General features: G+C 37.9%; 1 protein-coding gene across 3 annotated transcripts in view; it reads left to right on the top strand.

The window, feature by feature from the left end:
- Window positions 1-19,980, top strand: part of LOC112617081 (glycerol-3-phosphate dehydrogenase, mitochondrial) — a 247,945-nt gene that overhangs the window by 145,281 nt on the left and 82,684 nt on the right. For all 3 annotated transcript variants that reach the window (XM_025373807.1, XM_025373806.1, XM_025373805.1), the window contains one exon: window positions 15,124-15,295. In XM_025373807.1, coding sequence (XP_025229592.1) covers window positions 15,124-15,295 — 172 coding nt within the window. The remainder of the gene's footprint in view (window positions 1-15,123; window positions 15,296-19,980) is intronic.

Raw genomic sequence — 19,980 nt, 5'->3', positions numbered from 1 at the left:
ATAATGTCCTCCAGGCTCATCCGTGTTGTTGCAAATGACAGGATTTCATTCTTTTTCTTTTTCTTTTTTTTTTTTTTTTTAATAGAGATGGGGTCTTGCCACATTGCCCAGGCTGGTCTTGAACTCCTGTGCCCGGCCTATTTCATTATTTTTAATAACTGAATAGTATTCCATCATGCATACATATACCACATTTTCTGTATCCAGTCATCTGTTGATGGACATTTAGGTTGATTCCATATCTTGGCTATTGTAAACAGCTAGTTCTGTATCTTAATAGCTAAGTGACTATAGGTGATTTTCTTAAATTCTCTCAGCCTCATTTTCTCCCTTCTATAAAATAGGGATAACAGTGGTACTTCCTTTATAGGTTTATTAAAAAGCAGCGAAGCCTGGGACAGTTCCTGGAACATAGGAAGCTTTCAAAAAGTGTTACCTCTTATGAGATTTCTAAAAGATATGAATATAAAGTGCGGTTGTAGTCAGAAAGCAAATTGCTCTTGTCACTGGAGACCTTGCATTCAGGGATACTTTGTTAAAACTTTTGGGATTAGTAGCAAATGGTATATATCCTTCATTTTAGGTTATAGGAGAATGACTCAAAGAGAGGTGTACCAACACTCTTCTGTTTTCCTTTCTCCTTGCTTCCTGATCTGAGGATGAGCAAGAAGATCAACCCCAATTGTTGACTTAACCTCTCTGTTATAAGAAATTCCTTGAATTTCCCACTGTTTCTTTTTTTTTTTTTTTCTATGTAGGCTTATATGAATTATGGCATACTTGATTTATGTAACTGATATGTTGCTAAAAAGTTACATGAATATAGTCTCTTTGATAAATTAATATCAATGCCATTTATTGGAATTCTGTGGTGAGACTTTTTTTTTAAAAAACAGGTAATGTTAGGGAAAAACACTCTTTCCCAAAGTCAGTGATGTTATCTGCATTTTCATGTATCATTTTAGCTTGAAATGAAATGCAATTAAATTTATTTCTTCTTTCCCAAAGTCATGATGTTCGAGCATGTTGATATTGTAATAGGTGTTGATGACAGGATCTTCATGATTTGCAAAATAGCCTCTCACTTTGTAAGAGACATCAATTCTCTATGCTTGTGGGTGGCTTAGGAAATACTATAGTTCACTCCGTTATATGTGTTAATTAAGGGAATATGAAAAAAAAAACCCTGATAACAGTGATGTGTTAGGTGAGTTGAAATACAGGTAAGCCTATACTACCTTTGTTAGTGTCAGCAAAACCCAGGAGGAAAAATATTTATGCTAATGAGAGGCAAAGTGATGCATGGATAATTAAAATCAGCAGGAATTTTGAGAACATTGTTTTAACTTGTAATTTCAGTCTCTGCCTCTCCATATCTTATTTGTAAGAGTTCTAACAAAGTAGTGCTTTTTGATTAGTAGTACCAATGACTCAAAAGTTTTAAAGTCAGTAGCAAAAGGTAAGATTAGACAAGAAGCAAAAAACAAAACAAAACAAAAAACCAAAAATAACAAAAAAGAATGATCAACTCTAGTCAAAATAAGATCTACTTTAGGATTTATTTGAATAGACCCCAAATAAAGCAACATTTAGCTTCTTGAATGTGTCTGTTATATGAGTGTGACTGGGTTTTGGTGACCCTGTTGTATGCAGGTTATACAAATTTTCAGAATTCCAATTTCTTCATAAAGTAAGAATAATGTCACTTTACTCACAGGCTTTTTTCTCTGCCAAGCACTAAGTCAATACATACAAATCAGTGATCACAGTACCTAGCACATAGCAGGTCCTCAGCATCTGCTAGTCTTTCCCTTCCCCTGAGGTAGGATATGAACATTTGAAGTAGATCTAGCCTTGTCAGGCATAATAAGAAAGATGTAACATCAGAGTTTAAAAAAAATAGCCGAACTTTTGGTTGGCACGCTTTTGCTTATATTGATGACTAAACAGATAAACTGGTAGAAGGTAGAGAAACTTAAAGTTCAAAAGAGTATTGATTAAAGAGAAATCAAAATCATAAGCATAGTATCTAAGATATGATGTCAGTTAAGAAACAATTTAATCTTGTGGCATCTGCAAGAAAAAAAGAAAATAAACAATTTAAATTACAAGAATTCCACTTAAGCATTGTTTTTCAGCAGTTTCTTTGTTTGAACGTAACAATTTGTTTATCTTTTGAACACCCTTAACATCTTCGATAATTTAACCTCAATTAGAAACATTCTTCAGGTTCTTGAACTAAGGAGGATCTGTGGGTTTGAAATCAGTGTAACTCTTCCTGAGTGTTGATGTAGCTGTAGCTGAAACTATCACATGACACATTTGCTTTCTTTTTTTTTCTTTTTTTATTACCAGATTGCTTTTAACTTTGTAAGTCAATTCAGGCTACTAGACTTTCTTGCTCTCCCTGAGTAAACAATATTCTATCTGCAGAGGCATGTTGCATAGGTTTGTAAGCAATCTTTCCACCACCCGCCCCCCGCCACTTTTTTTTTGAGACAGTGTCCACACTGGAGTGCAGTGGCGCGATCTTGGCTCACTGCAACCTCTGCCTCCCAGGTTCAAGCAATTCTTCCTGCCTCAGTCCCCCAAGTAGCTGGGATTACAATCGCCCACCGCCACATCCGGCTAATTTTTGTATTTTTTAGTAGAGACGGGGTTTCGCCATGTTGACCAGGCTGGTCTTGAACATCTGACCTAGGGTTATCTGCCCACCTCGGTCTGCCAAAGAGCTGAGATTACAGGCGTGAGGCCAGTCCCAGTCTTTCTCTTTAAAGAAACCTTAGGAAGTGCTATAAAAACGAATGTTCCTAAATAGTCTTTATTATTGTTTTTTTTTTTTTCCTATACCTGTTGATGGCAGAATAATGTTGCTTTTTAAAATTCTTCCCTTGGGCCGGGCGCGGTGGCTCAAGCCTGTAATCCCAGCACTTTGGGAGGCCGAGATGGGCGGATCACGAGGTCAGGAGATCGAGACCATCCTGGCTAACACGGTGAAACCCCGTCTCTACTAAAAATACAAAAAAAACTAGCCGGGCGAGGTGGCAGGCGCCTGTAGTCCCAGCTACTTGGGAGGCTGAGGCCGGAGAATGGCGTGAACCCGGGAGGCGGAGCTTGCAGTGAGCTGAGATCCGGCCACTGCACTCCAGCCTGGGCTACAGAGCGAGACTCCGTCTCAAAAAAAAAAAAATAAAATAAATAAATAAATAAATAAAATTCTTCCCTTGATGGCCAGGTGTGGTGGCTCATGCCTGTAATCCCAGCACTTTGGGAGGCTATGGCAGCAGATCACCTGAAGTCAGAAGTTCGAGACCAGCTTGGCCAACATGGCAAAGCCCCATCTCTACTAAAAATATAAAAATTAGCCGGCATGGTGGTGGACACCTATAATCCCAGCTACTCAGGAGGCTGAGACAGGAGAATTACTTGAACCTGGGAGATGGAGGTTGCAGTGAGCCGAGATTGCACCACTGCACTCCAGCCTGGGCAACACAGTGAGACTTCATCTCAACAACAACAACAACAACAAAAATCCAATTATTTCCTTGAGCATAACTGAAACTCTGTACCCCTTGCTCAACATCCACCCGCCCACCCTCTGTTTACTATTATTTTCTTCTCTGCTTCCCATTATTTTATTCTCTGCTTCTATGAGTTTGACTATTTTAACTCTCACTTATAAGCGAGATCATATAGTATTTGTCTTTCAGTGTCTGGCTTATTTCACTTAGCATAATGTCCTCCAGGGCTATCCATGTTGTCAGCAATGTCAGGACTTCCTTCTTCTTCTTTAAGGCTGAATAATATACCATTTTATGTATATACTACATTTCTTTATTCATTTGTCTGTTGATGAATGGCATTTAGGTTGTTTCCATATCTTGGCTATTGTGAATACATTCTTCATAGGATATCTAACACTGTAGTTCCCACCTAAATGTTAAAATCAACTAAAATGGCCATTTCTGATGGTGGAAGAAGGAACTCATGGTTGAACCATAAGCTACCTGTTTGTTTAAAGGGCCATCAGCGTTATGCTAAATGTGAAGGTAGAAATGTCTCTGCACCATGGCTTTCTAGGGCTTGCATTTGATGGTCTGTCCTTTTGAGGTATTGTCTGTATGGATGTATTTCCTAATTTTTATTTTTGTAAATAATGATGCCTCATCCATTCATAGTACATTCTCTATTGTGTATACTATATGCAATGTAGGTGAGTTGTAAATCTTGGGTTGTAAAACTAAGCATATCTCAAACTTGTGTATTAATTGAAGTGAGCTAATTGGTATAATAACCAATCCTCAAAGCTCAGTGGCTTATCATAATGCACGTTTATTTGTTGCTCACGTTATAGTTCAATGTGGATAGATGGGGAACCTATTTCCTGCAATTACCCAGGGACCTATGTCTCTTTATTCTAGTGGGTCCGCCCTGCTATAGGGGTCTCACCCCACTGGACCATTTCTACTCCACGGTGTGGGAGTGTTCTCTGGAAGAAGAGAAAAAGTTTTGTTAAACATTTAGCCATTACATATGTGTCTTGGATTTAGTTTCTAATCTGGTGGACAAATGAGCTATATTTCTTTCGATGAGAATTTTATTGTTAGGGTTATGCCAAAGACTGTATCATTCATTTGCCTCTCTTATTTAGAACCCTATGCATGGATTCCTGGAAGAACTGTTTTTCTCTTAGAAATATAACTAAATTTGTGGGAATGTGTCTGATATCTAAAGCTTGATGAGGATTCTGAATAATCTGTATTTTAGATAAGGCCAGTTGAAACTATTCTTAACTACTCTATATGGTTAACTGTTTTTTTCAGAGACATGTTTCATCAAAGCACTAAAATTATGCAGACAGAGCTGGAAATGTTCTCTGAAGAGCATCCTATCATCTTCCTTATAATTTTGGTTTTTATTTAACACTTAGCCCCCAAAGTGGGGCCATGGCAATATCTTTGAGTTATAACTCACATCAGGCCTTCGAGGAGTTGGTGATGCTATTTTGTTGCTGGCATACAAAATCAGTGAGGTTAACTGTACTTCTATAGGTCACTCAGTGAGTCAACGACTGAGCTATGATTAACGTTGACAGCTGGTGAGCTGCTAGGCTGTTGCTAACTGAGCAACATTGACATTCATTTTGATTTGACTTTGCATTTCATTTTCAACTATTTATTCATTTTAAGGCCTCTTTAAAAACTTTTTAGGGATGTTGTAGATGGAGGAAACTTTCTATAAATGCTTTGGGGAGAGTCCTTTAGCTTCCCTCTCCCCACTCCCCATCCTTCAGCTTAATAGTTAAATTATGTTTATGCTAGGAAAGCATCTTTTAGGTAGTTTTAGAAATAGATGATTTAAACAGAAGTTAGGCGATTCCAGTTTTACTTTATTTGTTTTGTAATTTGTGATTTCAACAAAGAATTTCTGTGAACTAATTGTATGATAGTGAGTACCAACCAGAAAAATTATATTTGATGAAATAATTCACAGAGAAATGACAAGTATGCATTATAAATTTGGCCAAAATGTAATTTTGAACATAGGTTAAAGTGTAGTTGAAGGCCATCTGGATTAGAAAGCTTGGAACTGGCTGGTTGGCTCAGTTGGGCATCATTTTATTCACCTGAGAGGGATGGGAACGAGTGAGCCCTCTTTCACTTCTGGATCTACTTCCAGATGCTTTAGGGAGATTATTAAGAAAAAGTGCTGGCTGGGTGCATTGCCTAACGCCTGTAATCCCAGCAGTTTGGGATGCCAAGGCGGGCAGATCACCTGAGGTCGGGAGCTTGAGACCAGCTTGGCCAGCATGGCGAAACCCCACCTCTACTAAAAATACAAAAATTAGACAGGTATGGTAGCGGGTGCCTGTAATCCCAGCTACTGGGGAGTCTGAGGCAGGAGAATTGCACAAACCCGGGAGGTGGAGGTTGCACCTTGGAGCTAAAATCGCACCACTGCACTCTAGCCTGGGCAACAGAGTGAGACTCTGTCTCAAAAAAAAAAAAAAAAAAAAAAAAAAAAAGTGCTATTTCATAGAATTCTGTGTGACAACTTAACTGCCCAATGTGGTTGGCTTTAGGTGAGGCAGATGCCCTAGGACTCTTGATCTCACTAACTGCCATCAACAGTTCTACATTGCTGATGCCAGAAAGGCGGGCAGATCTAGAGGCCCAAGTGACCCACACATACAGGCAAAGATGACCTAGCAGAGCTGAGGACATGAGATTTGGAGTCAAATCTGGGATCAAATTTTGATTCTTTTAATTACTTGCTCAAGGGATAACTAAAGGTTTCCTCACTGGTCAAAAGATTCCTCCTTTCTATGGGGAGTGTGAGCGACACCTAAGGAGCTAATGTCAGGGGTGTGAGCTGGCAGCTTCTAGGCAACTAATGGTTCTATTTCTTCTTCCTTCTCTGTCTACCCCAACCTCAGGCTTACTCTCCAGGTCCTCTGACTTTCAGTGAGCCGTCAGAGTTGAAAAGCAAGCACATACTCTGTTTTCAAAATATTTATCTGAAAACCAAAAAAACCTATCTCCCAAATCTCAGCTCATATAGTCAATTATGTTGTTAACTTATTTGAAGCACATATATTCAGACAGAGCCAAGGGATTTTCCTCACTTTTTAGCTATAAAAAGTTTTATAATTTAAATGTTTGGATATTTTCTAATTGCTATTAAAAGACCTTCTGTGTGATTTCTCAAAGGAATCACAGTCACTTAAAATCTGGACAATACCTTCAAGGTGAACTAGACCTTCATTCCCAGCTACCCCAGAAGGATGGGCTCCTCTTTTTTTCTTTTGTGAGGACCCCAGTGGAGATGACAGTGTAACCATTGGCAACTCTATCTACAGAGTGATCATGAATCCCTCACTGAATATGTTTACACTGAGAAATGTTGCTTACTCTCATGTAAGTGCAAGAAAAAAAAATGTCAGTTTTTAGAATCACAAAGTGATTCAGGAAGTGAATAAAGGCCATTAAAACATCTTAAGATTCCCTGTGAGGAGATGCTTGTTGTATTTTCCTTTTAGGAATATATAAATATGGTTAGTCTTTTTAATTGACAAAAAGCAGGAAGCAGTTTCCCTTAAATCTAACGATTCCATTGATCGAATCATATATTATGGGAGAAGGTGACGGTTGCAGTCTGAGATGATTTGCATGAGACCCTACTTTATACTCCAATTATTACTGTACATGATTACAGGACAACCTGGTTGTTAATTGCCTGTGGTCTTTAAATATGCACTTCTTTCAGAAATAGACACTAATTATTAGATCTTGTTTTTGGTCTCACCTGAAGTTGCAAATGTCTAGGGTTTTTTTTTTTTTTTTTTTTTTTTTTTAATTTGCAAGTCTAATGATGTACAGACATAGTAAAACTGATCTCATTCTGAATCCTGTTCAGGGTGAACGTTCTCTGGGATGTAAACTATCAAAGATTGTGAACTTGGCTTTCAGTTCTTTGTAGGTGTTTATGTGAGTCTCTTGACAAAACCTGTATGTTTGCTATCAGAATGCTGAAGGAATTTTATCTTTCTAAAATGCAGATGAAAATTGGTTAACAAGTTGAAAAAAAATCTACTTCTCCCATAATTAAATATAATAGAAATAACATCAAAGTATTATTAAATATTAGATATTGTCCCAAGTCCACCAAGATAAAAATTTGGTGTTTGGGAGCTGTGGTTGGAATTATGCTAGGCAAAAAGCAGTTTGTTTTGTGTGTTGGGCTCTCCTCTCTTCTGGCTTCAATGGCTGAATTAGGGAATTGATCCTGAATTTGATAGAGCTGGAGTTGTTCCTGTCTTTAAGCCAAGGTTGATGAACTCATATGCCTACAGGGGATAAAGTGATGAGGTACAAGTGTGAAGCCAGTGAGCAGGAATCCTGGACTAACAAGAGTGCACAAGCCCTGCCTAAGGATGGCAGCTGCTACTCAGTTTTAGCAGATTTATCTCAGATAGAAATTCTGATTTAGATGTGAAATATAGCAATTTAAAAATATTGGATGTATGATATGGTTTTTAAGAAAGTAGTGTGCTAAGCAGAGAAAACATTCTAGTGCGACTTCTGGTTTTAACACATGCTCTTCCCACTTCCTTTCCTGGTTTTTGTCACCCAGCTAATGCCTATTACTTTTTCTCTACTTGATTTAGCTACATGTTCCAAGAGGCCTTCTCAGGTCTGGATAAGAGGTGGCTCCTGTGGCTCTTGTATCCTCTTCTCTATTCGAATATCCACCTTTAAACAATGTTATAATTGCTTCTTTATCTTTTTGTTTTGTTCCCTGGGCTATAGAATCCTTGAAGGCCTCCACAAAATAGTGATTGGATAAATAAGTTCGATGAATAAATGATGGTGGGCCCAGGATTTCCTCAGGACATAGGGTTTTTTCCTTCCTTCTTTCCTTCCTTCCTTTCTTCCTTCCTTCCTTCCTTCCTTCCTTCCTTCCTTCCTTCCTTCCTTCCTTCCTTCCTTCCTTCTTTCCTTCCTTCTTTCCTTCCTTCCTTTTTTCCTCCCCTCCCCTCCGCTCCCCACTTCCTTCCTTCCCCTTCCCTCCTTCCTCCCCTCCCCTCTTCTTCCCTCTTTCCTCACCTCTCCTCCCCTTCCTTCCTCACCTCTCCTCCCCTTCCTTCCTCTCCCCTCCCGTCCTGTCCCCTCCCCTCCTTCCTCTCTCCTCTCCCCTCCTTTCTTCCCTCCCACCACCCCTTCTCCCTGACACAGGGTTTTGGTCTCCCAGCTAATATAGGGCCTGTGGCCATTCCAAGGCTTCTCCTAGAACCTCTGAATCAATCCTTCAATTAAATCTGTATCCCAAATTCCTGTGTAATCAGACTGCCTTAGAAAGGAGGGTGAACAAAGGGGAAGGCAGGTCTAGGAAGATTTGGAACCCAAAGCCCTCTTGTCTTAAAGCATATTGTTACCTGTTTTATTCTTGCTGCTTTTCTCCTTTTTATTTCCCCTCAATCAACATAGTCTAGGAAAGGTAGAGTGCAGATGTGTTTTTGTGACTCAAAACCATATGAAGCCAAAATGAGTCTTTTTCCTGTCATTATTGTAAGTAGGGCCTTAGGCTGTGTTTACTGCCTCTAAAATAAACATGATACTTAGCTTCTCAGTTGCAACACTTTCCAGCTTTTATGAAAAAAGTAAACAAGAATAAAATGTTATTTTAAAAAGTAGTGTCAGAAAGTAAATAAATTACCCTTAATAGTGCTGTATATTTTTAAAAAATATTTGGAGGGACTGTTCAGTAAAACCTTCAAAACAAAACTACACCAAACTACTTTCTAGATTTGGCAGCTAGTCATATCTCACTCTATTATAACGACTTAGTCTGCTTTTTAAATTTTTTTTCCTCAAATTAGATGTGGTGTCAGAGTGGTGTAGTAGTATAACACTTAGTCTCTGTTGCCAGGCTAAGTTCAGTTTTCAGCTCTACCGTAAACCTGCTGTGTACTTACGGACCAATTGCTTAACTTCTCTATGTCTCAGATAGTTCTGTCAAATGAAGATCATAGTAGTACCTAACTCATATAGTTATTGTAAGGATTAAATGAGTAGAAAAAAAGCAAAACCCTTAAAATAATGTCTGGCACATAAATGCTCTTTACATAATTCATTTATTATTTTTTTGAAGTCAAGTGTATTGAGGTATAATTTGTAGTATAAAGTACAGTAAAATTTACCCATTATAATTTACAATTCTGTGAGTTTTGATAAGTGCATACAGGTATGTAATGAGCACCATGATCAAGCTGTAGAACATTCCTATCATCCTCACCATTCTTTCATGCCCTTTGTAGTCAGTCCTTGTACCCCCATTCCCAGACCCTGGCAACCACTGATCTGTTTTCCGATTCTGTACTTTGCTTGTACAGAACATGATATAAACAGAAGCACTGGAATCATATAGTATGTAGACTTCTGAATCTGGCTTCTTTTGCTTAGTGCAGGGATTAGTAGACTTTTCTGTAAAGAGCCAGAAAGTAAATGTTTTAGGCTTGCAGGCCGTACGTACAGTCTCTGATGCAACTATTCAGTTCTGCTATTACAGTCATAGACAACACATAAATGATTGGATGTGGCTGTCTTCCAGTGAAACTTTATTTACAACAGGGAGCAGCCAGATTTGGGCTGAAGACTATAATTTGCTGACCCCTGATTTAGCATATTGCATTTGAGGTTCATTTGTGTTGCTGTGTGTAGCAGTAGCTTGTTCTCTATTCTTTCTTTCTTTCTTTCTTTCTTTTTTTTTTTTTTTAGACGGAGTTTCGCTCTGTGGCCCAGACTGCAGTGCGGTGGCGCAATCTCGGCTCACTCCAAGCTCCGCCTCCCGGGTTTACGCCATTCTCCTGCCTTAGCCTCCCGAATAGCTGGGACTACAGGCGCCCGCCACTATGCTTGGCTAATTTTTTTGTATTTTTAGTAGAGATGGGGTTTCACCGTGTTAGGCAGGATGGTCTCGATCTCCTGACCTGGTGATCCGCCCACCTCGGCCTCCCGAAGTGCTGGGATTACAGGCGTGAGCCACCGCGCCTGGCCGCTTGTTCTCTTTTATTTCTGTTTATTATTCCATTGCATACACAGTTTGTTTAGTCATTCACCGGGTGAAGGATATTTTAGTTTTTTTTTTTTTTTCCAGTTGAGGACAATTATGAATAAAGCCATTTTATATATTTGCCTACAGGCTTCTGTGTGAACACAGATTTTCATTTCTTTTGGGCAGCTATCCAGCAGAGGGACTGCTTGGTTGTGTGGTATGTGTTTACCTTTATAAGACACTCCTGGCCGGGCATGGTGGGTCACACCTGTAATCCCAGCACTTTGGGAGGCTGAGGCCCGTGGATCACGAGGGGAGGAGTTCAAGACTAGCCTGACCAAGATAGTGAAACCTTGTCTCTACTAAAACTACAAAAATTAGCCAGGCGTGGTGGCAGGCATCTGTAATCCCAGCTACTCGGGAGGCTGAGGCAAGAGAATCGCTTGAACCCGGGTGGCAGAGGTTGCAGTGAGCTGAGATTGTGCCACTGCACTGCAGCCTGAGCGACAGAGTGAGACTCCATCTTAAAAAAAAAAAAAAAGACATTCCCAAACTGTTTTCCAAAATAGCTGTTTAATTTTGCGTTTCTATAAGCAGTATAAGAGTTTCAATTGTGTTGCATCCTCACCAGCACTTGGTGTTGCCCTCCCTACCTTTTTTTTTTTTTTTTTTTTGAGACACAATATCCTCTGTCACCTAGGCTGGAGTGCAGTGGCGTGATCTCGGCTCACTGCAGTCTCCTTCTCCTGGGTTCAAGAGATTCTCCTGTCTCAGCCTCCTGAGTAGCTGGAACTATAGTCATGTGCCGCCATGCCTGGCCAATTTTTGTATTTTTAGTAGAAATGGGGTTTTGCCACATTGGCCAGGCTGGTCTTGAACTCCTGACCTCAGGTGATCCTCCCACTTCGGCCTCCCAAAGTGCCGGGAGTGAGCCACGGCACCTGGCCTTTTTTAAAAATTTTAACCATTGTAAAAGACCATGAAGACTCTTGGAAACCTGAGTAAAGATATATTCAGTTGGAAGCTCTTGAAGGATTTTATACATGGAAATGACATTATTTGAGTTTTTAAATGATCACTCCAGTTGTAGTATAGAAAATGATATGGAAGGAGGCTGGATAAATGTGTGAAGGCCTTTGGGAGAATATCATGTTAGTATGGGGAGAAGGAAGATACCTTGATTTGAGAGGTAGCGGTGGAGATGAAGTGGCTAGATATGGAAATTTTTTAGAAGGTGGAATTGATAAACTCAGTCATTGAGCAGATACAGGACTTAAGAGACTGAGAGCTCTCAAGGTTGTTTGCACATTTCTGGCACAAGCAACTACATGTATAATGACACCCTTACTGAGATTGGGAACACTGATGGAGAAAAAGGTTTGAGGAGATAAAGTAATTGGGCCAATTTTGAGATATATGTAAGACATCCAAATGGAGGTCTCAAGTAGGCAGTGTGAAATCTTGATTCCTGAATGGTGGAACAAAATTATACATTATTGTAATATAAAAGATATTTGATGATATGGGGTACATAAGATTCTCTCTCTCTCTCTCTTTCTCTCTCTCTGTTGAGTTTAGTGATCTGAGGAGAGTGAATTGGATAGACCTAAGAGGAAATTTGGTGTTTAATTTTGGGCAGTAGAGTGACATACGAAGGAAGCTAAGAGAGAGTGGTTCAGAGAGGCTGGAGATAGAGAGAGTTGTCCCCCAGATGTCCAGGTGAGTGAACGATCATTTGTGCATTTATTGGATTTGGTGGCATAGTTGGCATTTAGTCAGTTTTATGGTTGTTGGTAGTGGTTGGGTGTATGTGAAAATTCAGATTAGGGTGAGTGTGAGGAGTAAGGAGTGAGGCAGTAGAAAAAAAGATTTACGTGTCTTTCGGGAATTTTTAGGATGGTTAGAGATATATGTAAGAGGTGTTTATTATCGTTGAGACTGAGATAGGTTAGAGCTTGTTGATGAGAAGGACAAGGGAAGGAGTGAATACAGGAGAAACAGTGTTGTTAATGGAATGAGATCCTCACACACTGGTGATGCCTTTCAGATCTAGCAAACTTGATGAAGGAGAAACTCAGTCAAGATTAATGTTCACAGTTAGAGTAGAATAGGGGACTTTTAGTATTACCAAGTTCTAATGAACTATATCATAATATGGTCTTTAAACTTATTTCTCAAGTATTTCTCGAAAACTTACCAAGCAGAAAATGTCAGCAATCTTTTTGATGTGTGAAAATGCTCTGGCGGTTTAGTCACTTGTCAGTCTCATGTCCAAGTCCTACCCATCTGTCATGGCGCAATTGAAACCCTCAAATGAAAGACTCTCTCTCCCTCATCTGAATGGCCATAGCCTGGTGTGTTTTTCCCTCAAGTGTGGCATTTATTCTTTCTATGTACTTGTTATTTATATGTGTATGTGTGTGTGTGTGTATAGTGTGTGTGTATAGTGTGTGTGTATGTATGTGTGTGTGTGTGTGTGTGTGTATATATATATATATATATATTTTTCTGATTAGATGATGGAAGGCAAAGACCATAATTGAAATATGTTATGTTCTCTGTGGTACCTACTGGTTACATTTATTTAGTTAACAAACCAAATGTATATAAAGGTAAAAATGGGGACATTGTTATTAGCAGATAATTAAAAGAAGCTACATGAAAAATATGATTTTTGTGGTTTGGTGTCAGAATTTGTAGCCTAATAATAACTTTTTGTTTTTTGAAATTTAGTAAAACATGTTTTGAAAGTTCCTAATTATATGTGACTAAAAGATCAAATTATTTAACAGAGTGATAACAGCAGCAACTCTGGTGGTTTCTTTGTCATTTACCAGTGACTTTCAGATTATTATTCCATTCAGACTGAGGATAATCCAAAGATACAAGGAGAAATCACAGGGGTTTTTATCACCATTTTACAAGTGAAGAAACCAGAGATAATGAGTCAACAGTTACATTGCTGGCAACCGAGTGCTAAAACCCAGGCTGGGACCCTCTGACCCTAATCTGGGTTTCTTTCAATTTACCCAATGGCTTCTAGATTTACTTTCATAGAAATCCAATTGGCCTGATAATAATTAAATGCAACTGCAGGGGGTAAATGGGTTTCTTCTATTTGAACGAATTTAAAAAATCCCTTTTTTTGGGTGATGAGGATAATCTCTTGGTAACACCTGAGATTCCCTCCTCTTGTACATGCTTTGGCCTGTTGGCCTAGAGCTTCATATGGGGCTCCTGCAGCAGAATGGGAAAAACACTACTATCATGGATTGCAATGATGCTGTGATTTGAAGAAAATAAAATGGAAGTCATGTATCTCTGGAATACTAATAGAGCAATGCTGGCCAGTACCGTTTACTATAGTGAACAAACCTAGTATTAGCATTTTGGAAAAAAAAACAGACAGCATTTTCCTGGGTTTTTGACTCTGCCTTCTGGCAACTACTTATTTTTAAAGTCCATAATCATTTTTGATTTAGGATGATAAGCTACATTCTTTAAAAAGCTAGAAATATGGAAGGTCATTATTTTTTAGGAGGACTGTGTCAAGGCCTTTAATTCTATTATAGTTGAAATTCTATAAAAACTGTAATAATGGGCTGGGTGTGGTCGCTCATACCTGTCATCTCAGCACTTTGGAAGGCTGAGGCAGATGCATTGCTTGATTCCAGGAGTTTGAGACCACGCTGGGCAACATGGTAAAACCCCATCTCTGCAAAAAATACAAAAATTAGCTAAGTATGGTGGCGCACACCTGTAGTCCCAGCTACTCCGTAGGCTGAGGTAGCAGAATCACCTGAGCCTGGGGAGGCTGAGGTTGCAGTAAGCTGTGATAGTGCCACCGCACCCTAGGCTGGGCAACAGAATGAAGCCCCATATCAAAAAAAATCCAACATCATAGTATATTTATATTACATTCAATATATAAAATCTATAGTTTTATATTAAAATAATATGGAAGTCTTTGACTACATTTTTCTGAAAAATATAATTCTCATTAAACATAGCTCATTATTTAGTACCTTCTGTTAAATAAAGTCTTTTTAATTGTACTGACTTTTAACTTACATGCCCCCAAACTCTATAATATATTTTTGTCAGGAGAACTGAGGAATGAAGAATGTGTACTTCTAAGAAAGTGTGGAAAGACATGAAGTCCTTTTTCCTCCTCCTTCACCACTTTAAAATGTTATCTGAATGAATTGCTAGTACTGGGTAAAAAAATCTCCTTATGTTCCCTTATAAATTGCCTTAAATAAGGTATTTGGGAATTGCTATACAGTGTTGTGAATAATTGAACTTGGCCATATATGAAGCAGTTGAGATATTGAATCTGAAACCAGGTGTCCTATGGCTAAATAGTGTGATTCATGAGAAGAAATACACTGAGAAATTTAAGGATTGTTTTCCCCCAAGGCAGTTGGTCTTATAACTCTATGTAGACTGTGGACTCTCTCTAGCTCTTATATTCCTTATTTCTATTAGAAATCTCCTTTTAGTATATTGTAAAATTTGTTAAATTGACATTCCAAATGGACAACTGACTATGATCTGCTTTTACATCAGATGAACCTGGCCTATGTTAAAGCGGCAGACTACATTTCAGAACCAGTTAACAGGGAGCCTCCTTCCAGGGAAGCTCAGCTACTAACTTTGCAAAATACATCTGAATTTGATATCCTTGTTATTGGAGGAGGAGCAACAGGAAGTGGCTGTGCGCTAGATGCTGTCACCAGAGGTAAGTCTTTTTTTTTTTTTAATTTTAATTTTAAGTTCTGGGGTACATGTGCAGGATGTGCAGGTTTGTTACATAGGTAAGCGTGTGCCATGGTGGTTTGCTGCACCTGTCAACCCATTACCTAGGTGCAAACCCAGCATGCATTAGCTATTTATCCTGCTGCTCTCCCTCCCCCTGCCCCACTCCAAAGGCCCCAGTGTGTGTTGTTCCCCTCCTTGTGTCCATGTGTTCCCATTGTTTAGCTCAGAGGTAAGTCTTGATGTGGATAACACTTCATCCTTTCTCCTCAGCATAAATACACAATATGCACTCTATAATAGTGAGGCCACATTTCTGTTTGTGTTTCCAGATTTTCCATCCTTAATGAAGTACTTTCACAGTTCTTGAAATATAGGCACTGCACAACTTTAAAATGAAATGTAACTCATTTCACTTCAATGAATTTATTTAAAAAGAAAACTTTATATTTTATGAATTTATTAATTTGATGTTCTGGGTTTTTTTTTAGTACATATTTATATTTATATAAAATAAAAACATTTTTATGTCACTTGAAATCACATATCAGTCAATGGTAGAAAAATTTATTAAACTGAAGTAATTTATTAAAATAATTATCTTTGTTCATGTACCTCTTAAAACCATCTCTTCCAGTGAAATATGGACTGCAGTTTGCAAAACTTTAGTTCATGTGAATAAATAATGGAAAATATTGCTAATCTATAGTTCTGTCTTGGTCATTCTGTCTGTTAGTGGAAAGACATGATGAAAATGGAAACATGACATGTAATGAAAGAAATTTTAGTATAGAACACCAATGCTCTTGGATATGTTATATTTAATAAAATACTATGTTTGTTTTGCCTATGGGTATTAGTGTGGAGTTTGGAGTCAGGGAAATCTGGGTACTTATCCTGGCTTAACTTCTTTAACAGATGTGTGTGTGTTGGGGGGTGGGGGGCAAAGGACTTAATTTGTCTAAGATTCCTTGCCTTTCACGTGAGGAAAAAATACCTTCTCTGAATGATTGTTGTGAGAGTTACATGTTAATCATGAAGAGATTTAGAACGGTGCTTGTCACACAAAGTAGAAGCTCAGTAAATTATAGATAGTATTATAGCTGCTATTACTAACATGAATGTAAAAGACTTTCAGAACCAATTGTCCTGGAAAAGGACTCCATTGCAGTATCCTCAGATGTCTCGAATTGGGTAGGATACTGCTGCAAGGAATTTTGACTGTGGATTATTTTGCTTTCTATATAAAGTTTAATATTTATTATATTTTAACACTCAATAGTAATGACTTATTAGATGGAATAATTCTTCTCAGATCAATTAAATTACTACTACAGCCACTCTTGATTTAGTTACTTTATGTACCTGGCAGAATCTACTCTTATGGAAATGAAATGAATTTAATGAGGTCTACATATACACACACAAAAGTACCCTAGATAACTGATTTCACAGGACCCACACTCAGGTTTTGGTCCATGGAAACTTCACAGCCTGAGTAGTTTTTGTCAATGCTAAATAATGGCAAGTTCAAAATATAGGCACAGGAAGTCTACTGTGTTACAAAGTTGACCCCAATTTTCATAAAATTTTCTGTCTCCAAGAATGAAATATAATTTGAGCCCGATTAACCTTGATACACTAAGGCCTAAAGGAAGAACAGTTTGAGAATAGTTTTTGAGAATAGATAATTTGAATTCAGCTTTTTTCCCCCTGAAGGCCTGGGAAAGAAGGTGGAAAGAGGGGACACATTCCCAACATAATAGGAGGTCTTGTTTGGAACTACCCCTCCTAGAAATTAGAATTTACTTAGTGATAATTTTCTATATCAAAGAGGACCATTTCCCCAGTAGGATTCAGGAAAGTATATTTCTTGGTATCTGCAGGCATTTTCATGCTATGTACTAAAATGTATAGCCATTCTTTTTAGTTTTATAAATATATGCTGAGTGCCTGCTGTATGCATGGCGATATGCAAGTGCTACATGAGCATACAAAGATGATTGATAGAGTTGGTACCACTAGGGCGCCCACAGTTCTATAGTGCTTGTTTGCACAGACCAGATTATGTGATAGAGAATATGTGAGCCTTTTAAAAGGCTCAGGGCCATTATGGACACTGAAAGATGAGGGTAGTCATATCTACATAGAATGGTCAGGAATGGAAAACTTTACTTATGCTATTTGGCATAGGTAACATTTTAATAGGCAAACATTGCTTGCTCAAAGTGTTCCAGTCTGAGAAAATGTACAGGAGGAACAGCATGGAATCAGTGTATGTGGGAGACAGCTTGTGTTGTAATTTGGAGCATTGAGGCTATATATGAGAGAACATGAGAGAAGGGTGGAAAGGCAGGGCTGGGTCTGGTATGCTAGGAGAAAGCCTTTGGGCTTTATTGAATAGACCACTTGGAGATACTGCCTTAGGTTTGGTGATGGGGAATGGATAGACGATACTGAAGGAACAGTCATGAGCATAGGCTTTCAAAAGATGTGGAGAAAAAGAAAATAGAAGGGTGGTAACTTGATGGTGTGGTAGGATATAAAGAAGGGAGACAGTATGTTTCAAGGATTTCTTTCCTTTTTTCTTTTTATAAAGAGTAATCTGAATATTTCTGTAGACTCAGGGAAAAAAAGTCAGTGCTGGGGGAGAACTTAATATGTAAGTATTAGGTTGGTGCAAAAGTAATTGCAGCTTTTGTCATTACTTTTAAATGTCCTGTACCTACCTAATAGTAGAAGGCAATCATAAGGAACAAGGTCTCATGAAAATACAGGGAAAGAGATATCAGAGATATATCTTGGTTTTAGCAGGAAGGTAAGAAACTTGTTTCTCAGGGACAGAAACAAAGGGTAAATTCTAAGACATAAAGAGTTTGTGTGAGTATGAAGAGCTATTCTTAAACAAATACAAGGTGAGATGTTCTACTTATGGGTGGGAGTAAGGGATGTCATTGCAGAGAATATGATAGGAAAATAGGGGTTTCTTTGCTGTGGTTAGAAAATGTAAATTTATTATCCACGTGGTACATTTATATGCGTCTGTGTGTGTGTGTGCGCGCGCATGTGTGTCCAGTATTACTGAGAGTAGAGGTACAGAAATAGACAGTCACATTGAATCTAGAGTTGAGAATTGACTGGATATCAATGGTAAAAAGAAAAAATGAGACAAGATTCTATGAAAGCAGAGGAAATTGTTTAAATGTAGGCCTGGAGCTGATAAGGGATCATGAAGTTACAAAGCCAGGCTTCCCTGGAAGGGTTAAAGGTCAGATTGCAGGACCTCAAGTGCAATAATAATAAGGCAATCACTAAGTGACTTTTATTCTTTTTCACCTTATGAAAAGTCTTACTATGTTTGCCTTTGTGCACTTTGTATATTTATATATTTTTAAAGAATAGACAAGATTGTATTTCTTTTTACAGTGTGTTTCTTTCAAATAGTGTGTATTTATTGATATAAATACATGTATATAGTATTCATGATTTTTAATGGCAAAATTCCATTTTATTTATTTTCATTTAATAACTTTATGGAAGAACTCATTGCAATGATGTTCTTATTAATTATTCTTTAGGTTGTTTTTGGGTGGTTTTTTTTTTTTCTATTTAAAACAATACTATTTTTCAATCAAGTCCTGAACCAACTCTGAGAATAGTTAAGACTGGTAAGATGTGGCCTTGATTTCAAGGAACAACTTAGCAGTTTATTACTATTTATTGAACAAATAAACTTTTTCTTCTGGCAGTGAAGGGAATTCCGTAGTGATCAAGGTATTAGCTAGTATATTAGCAGATGACTGTGGGTGGTGATACTCGTGGTGGTGATGATAAGGATGACGATTTTGAATAGATAAGCATTTCCAGAGCCTGAAAGTTGATCAGGTTTTTAATTTTTACAGTTAGTAATAGCTAAGAAGATGATGTATTTTTAATATATCTTGACATATTAATTGCGATCTTAAAATAATTGCCTGTCTTATTTTATATATGTGGAATTATGATTTATAAAAAGGATGGGCAAACCTTAGCTTGTATTTCTTTTATTATGCTGGTAGCCCTCTGGGGGTAGTGTTTATAATTAAAATTTATAAAGAGATGACTGAAGGTAATCTATATTTATCCTTTTACTACAATTCCTGATCATATCAGTGGCCCTCTGAAGTGTGAAATAATCATGGGCATTTGGTTAATGAATTGTGCATTGTTGCTGTTCATTCATGGAATTTGCTCTTTTATTATATTTGATGCTTCACTTAACAACAAATTTTGCTTTCTCTGCATTTGATATGTTTTTACCAAATTATTCCTGATTGTATCCATTAATCTTTAGTCACATTTGACAAAAATAAATTACTGTGATCTTTTAAAGTTACCAGTAATAATTAGATTTTTCAGGACATCAAAGTTTTGGGAGGAACTACTAGATGTTAAAGGACTTGTACAAAAATGTTTGCATGAGCTTTTTGATAAAATACTGTGCCCAAATGCAATTTTAGTAATGGATAAACCAAGACTATAGAGGAAAGACAAAAAGTCATGGAGTCTTCATAATGAACATTTGTTTGCATTCTTATCATCTGCATTTTCTTGGAAATCAATTTTCGTTTGTTTCATTTGGGAATATTATTTTATAAACACAGTATGCAGACTTCTCACGTTCTCCTG

The sequence above is a fragment of the Theropithecus gelada genome, unplaced genomic scaffold, assembly GCF_003255815.1.
Source record: "Theropithecus gelada isolate Dixy unplaced genomic scaffold, Tgel_1.0 HiC_scaffold_15876, whole genome shotgun sequence".
In the NCBI taxonomy this organism is placed as follows: Eukaryota; Metazoa; Chordata; class Mammalia; order Primates; family Cercopithecidae; genus Theropithecus; species Theropithecus gelada.
Note: the sequence above shows the minus strand (reverse complement) of the source record. Positions and strands in the feature narration are given on the sequence as shown.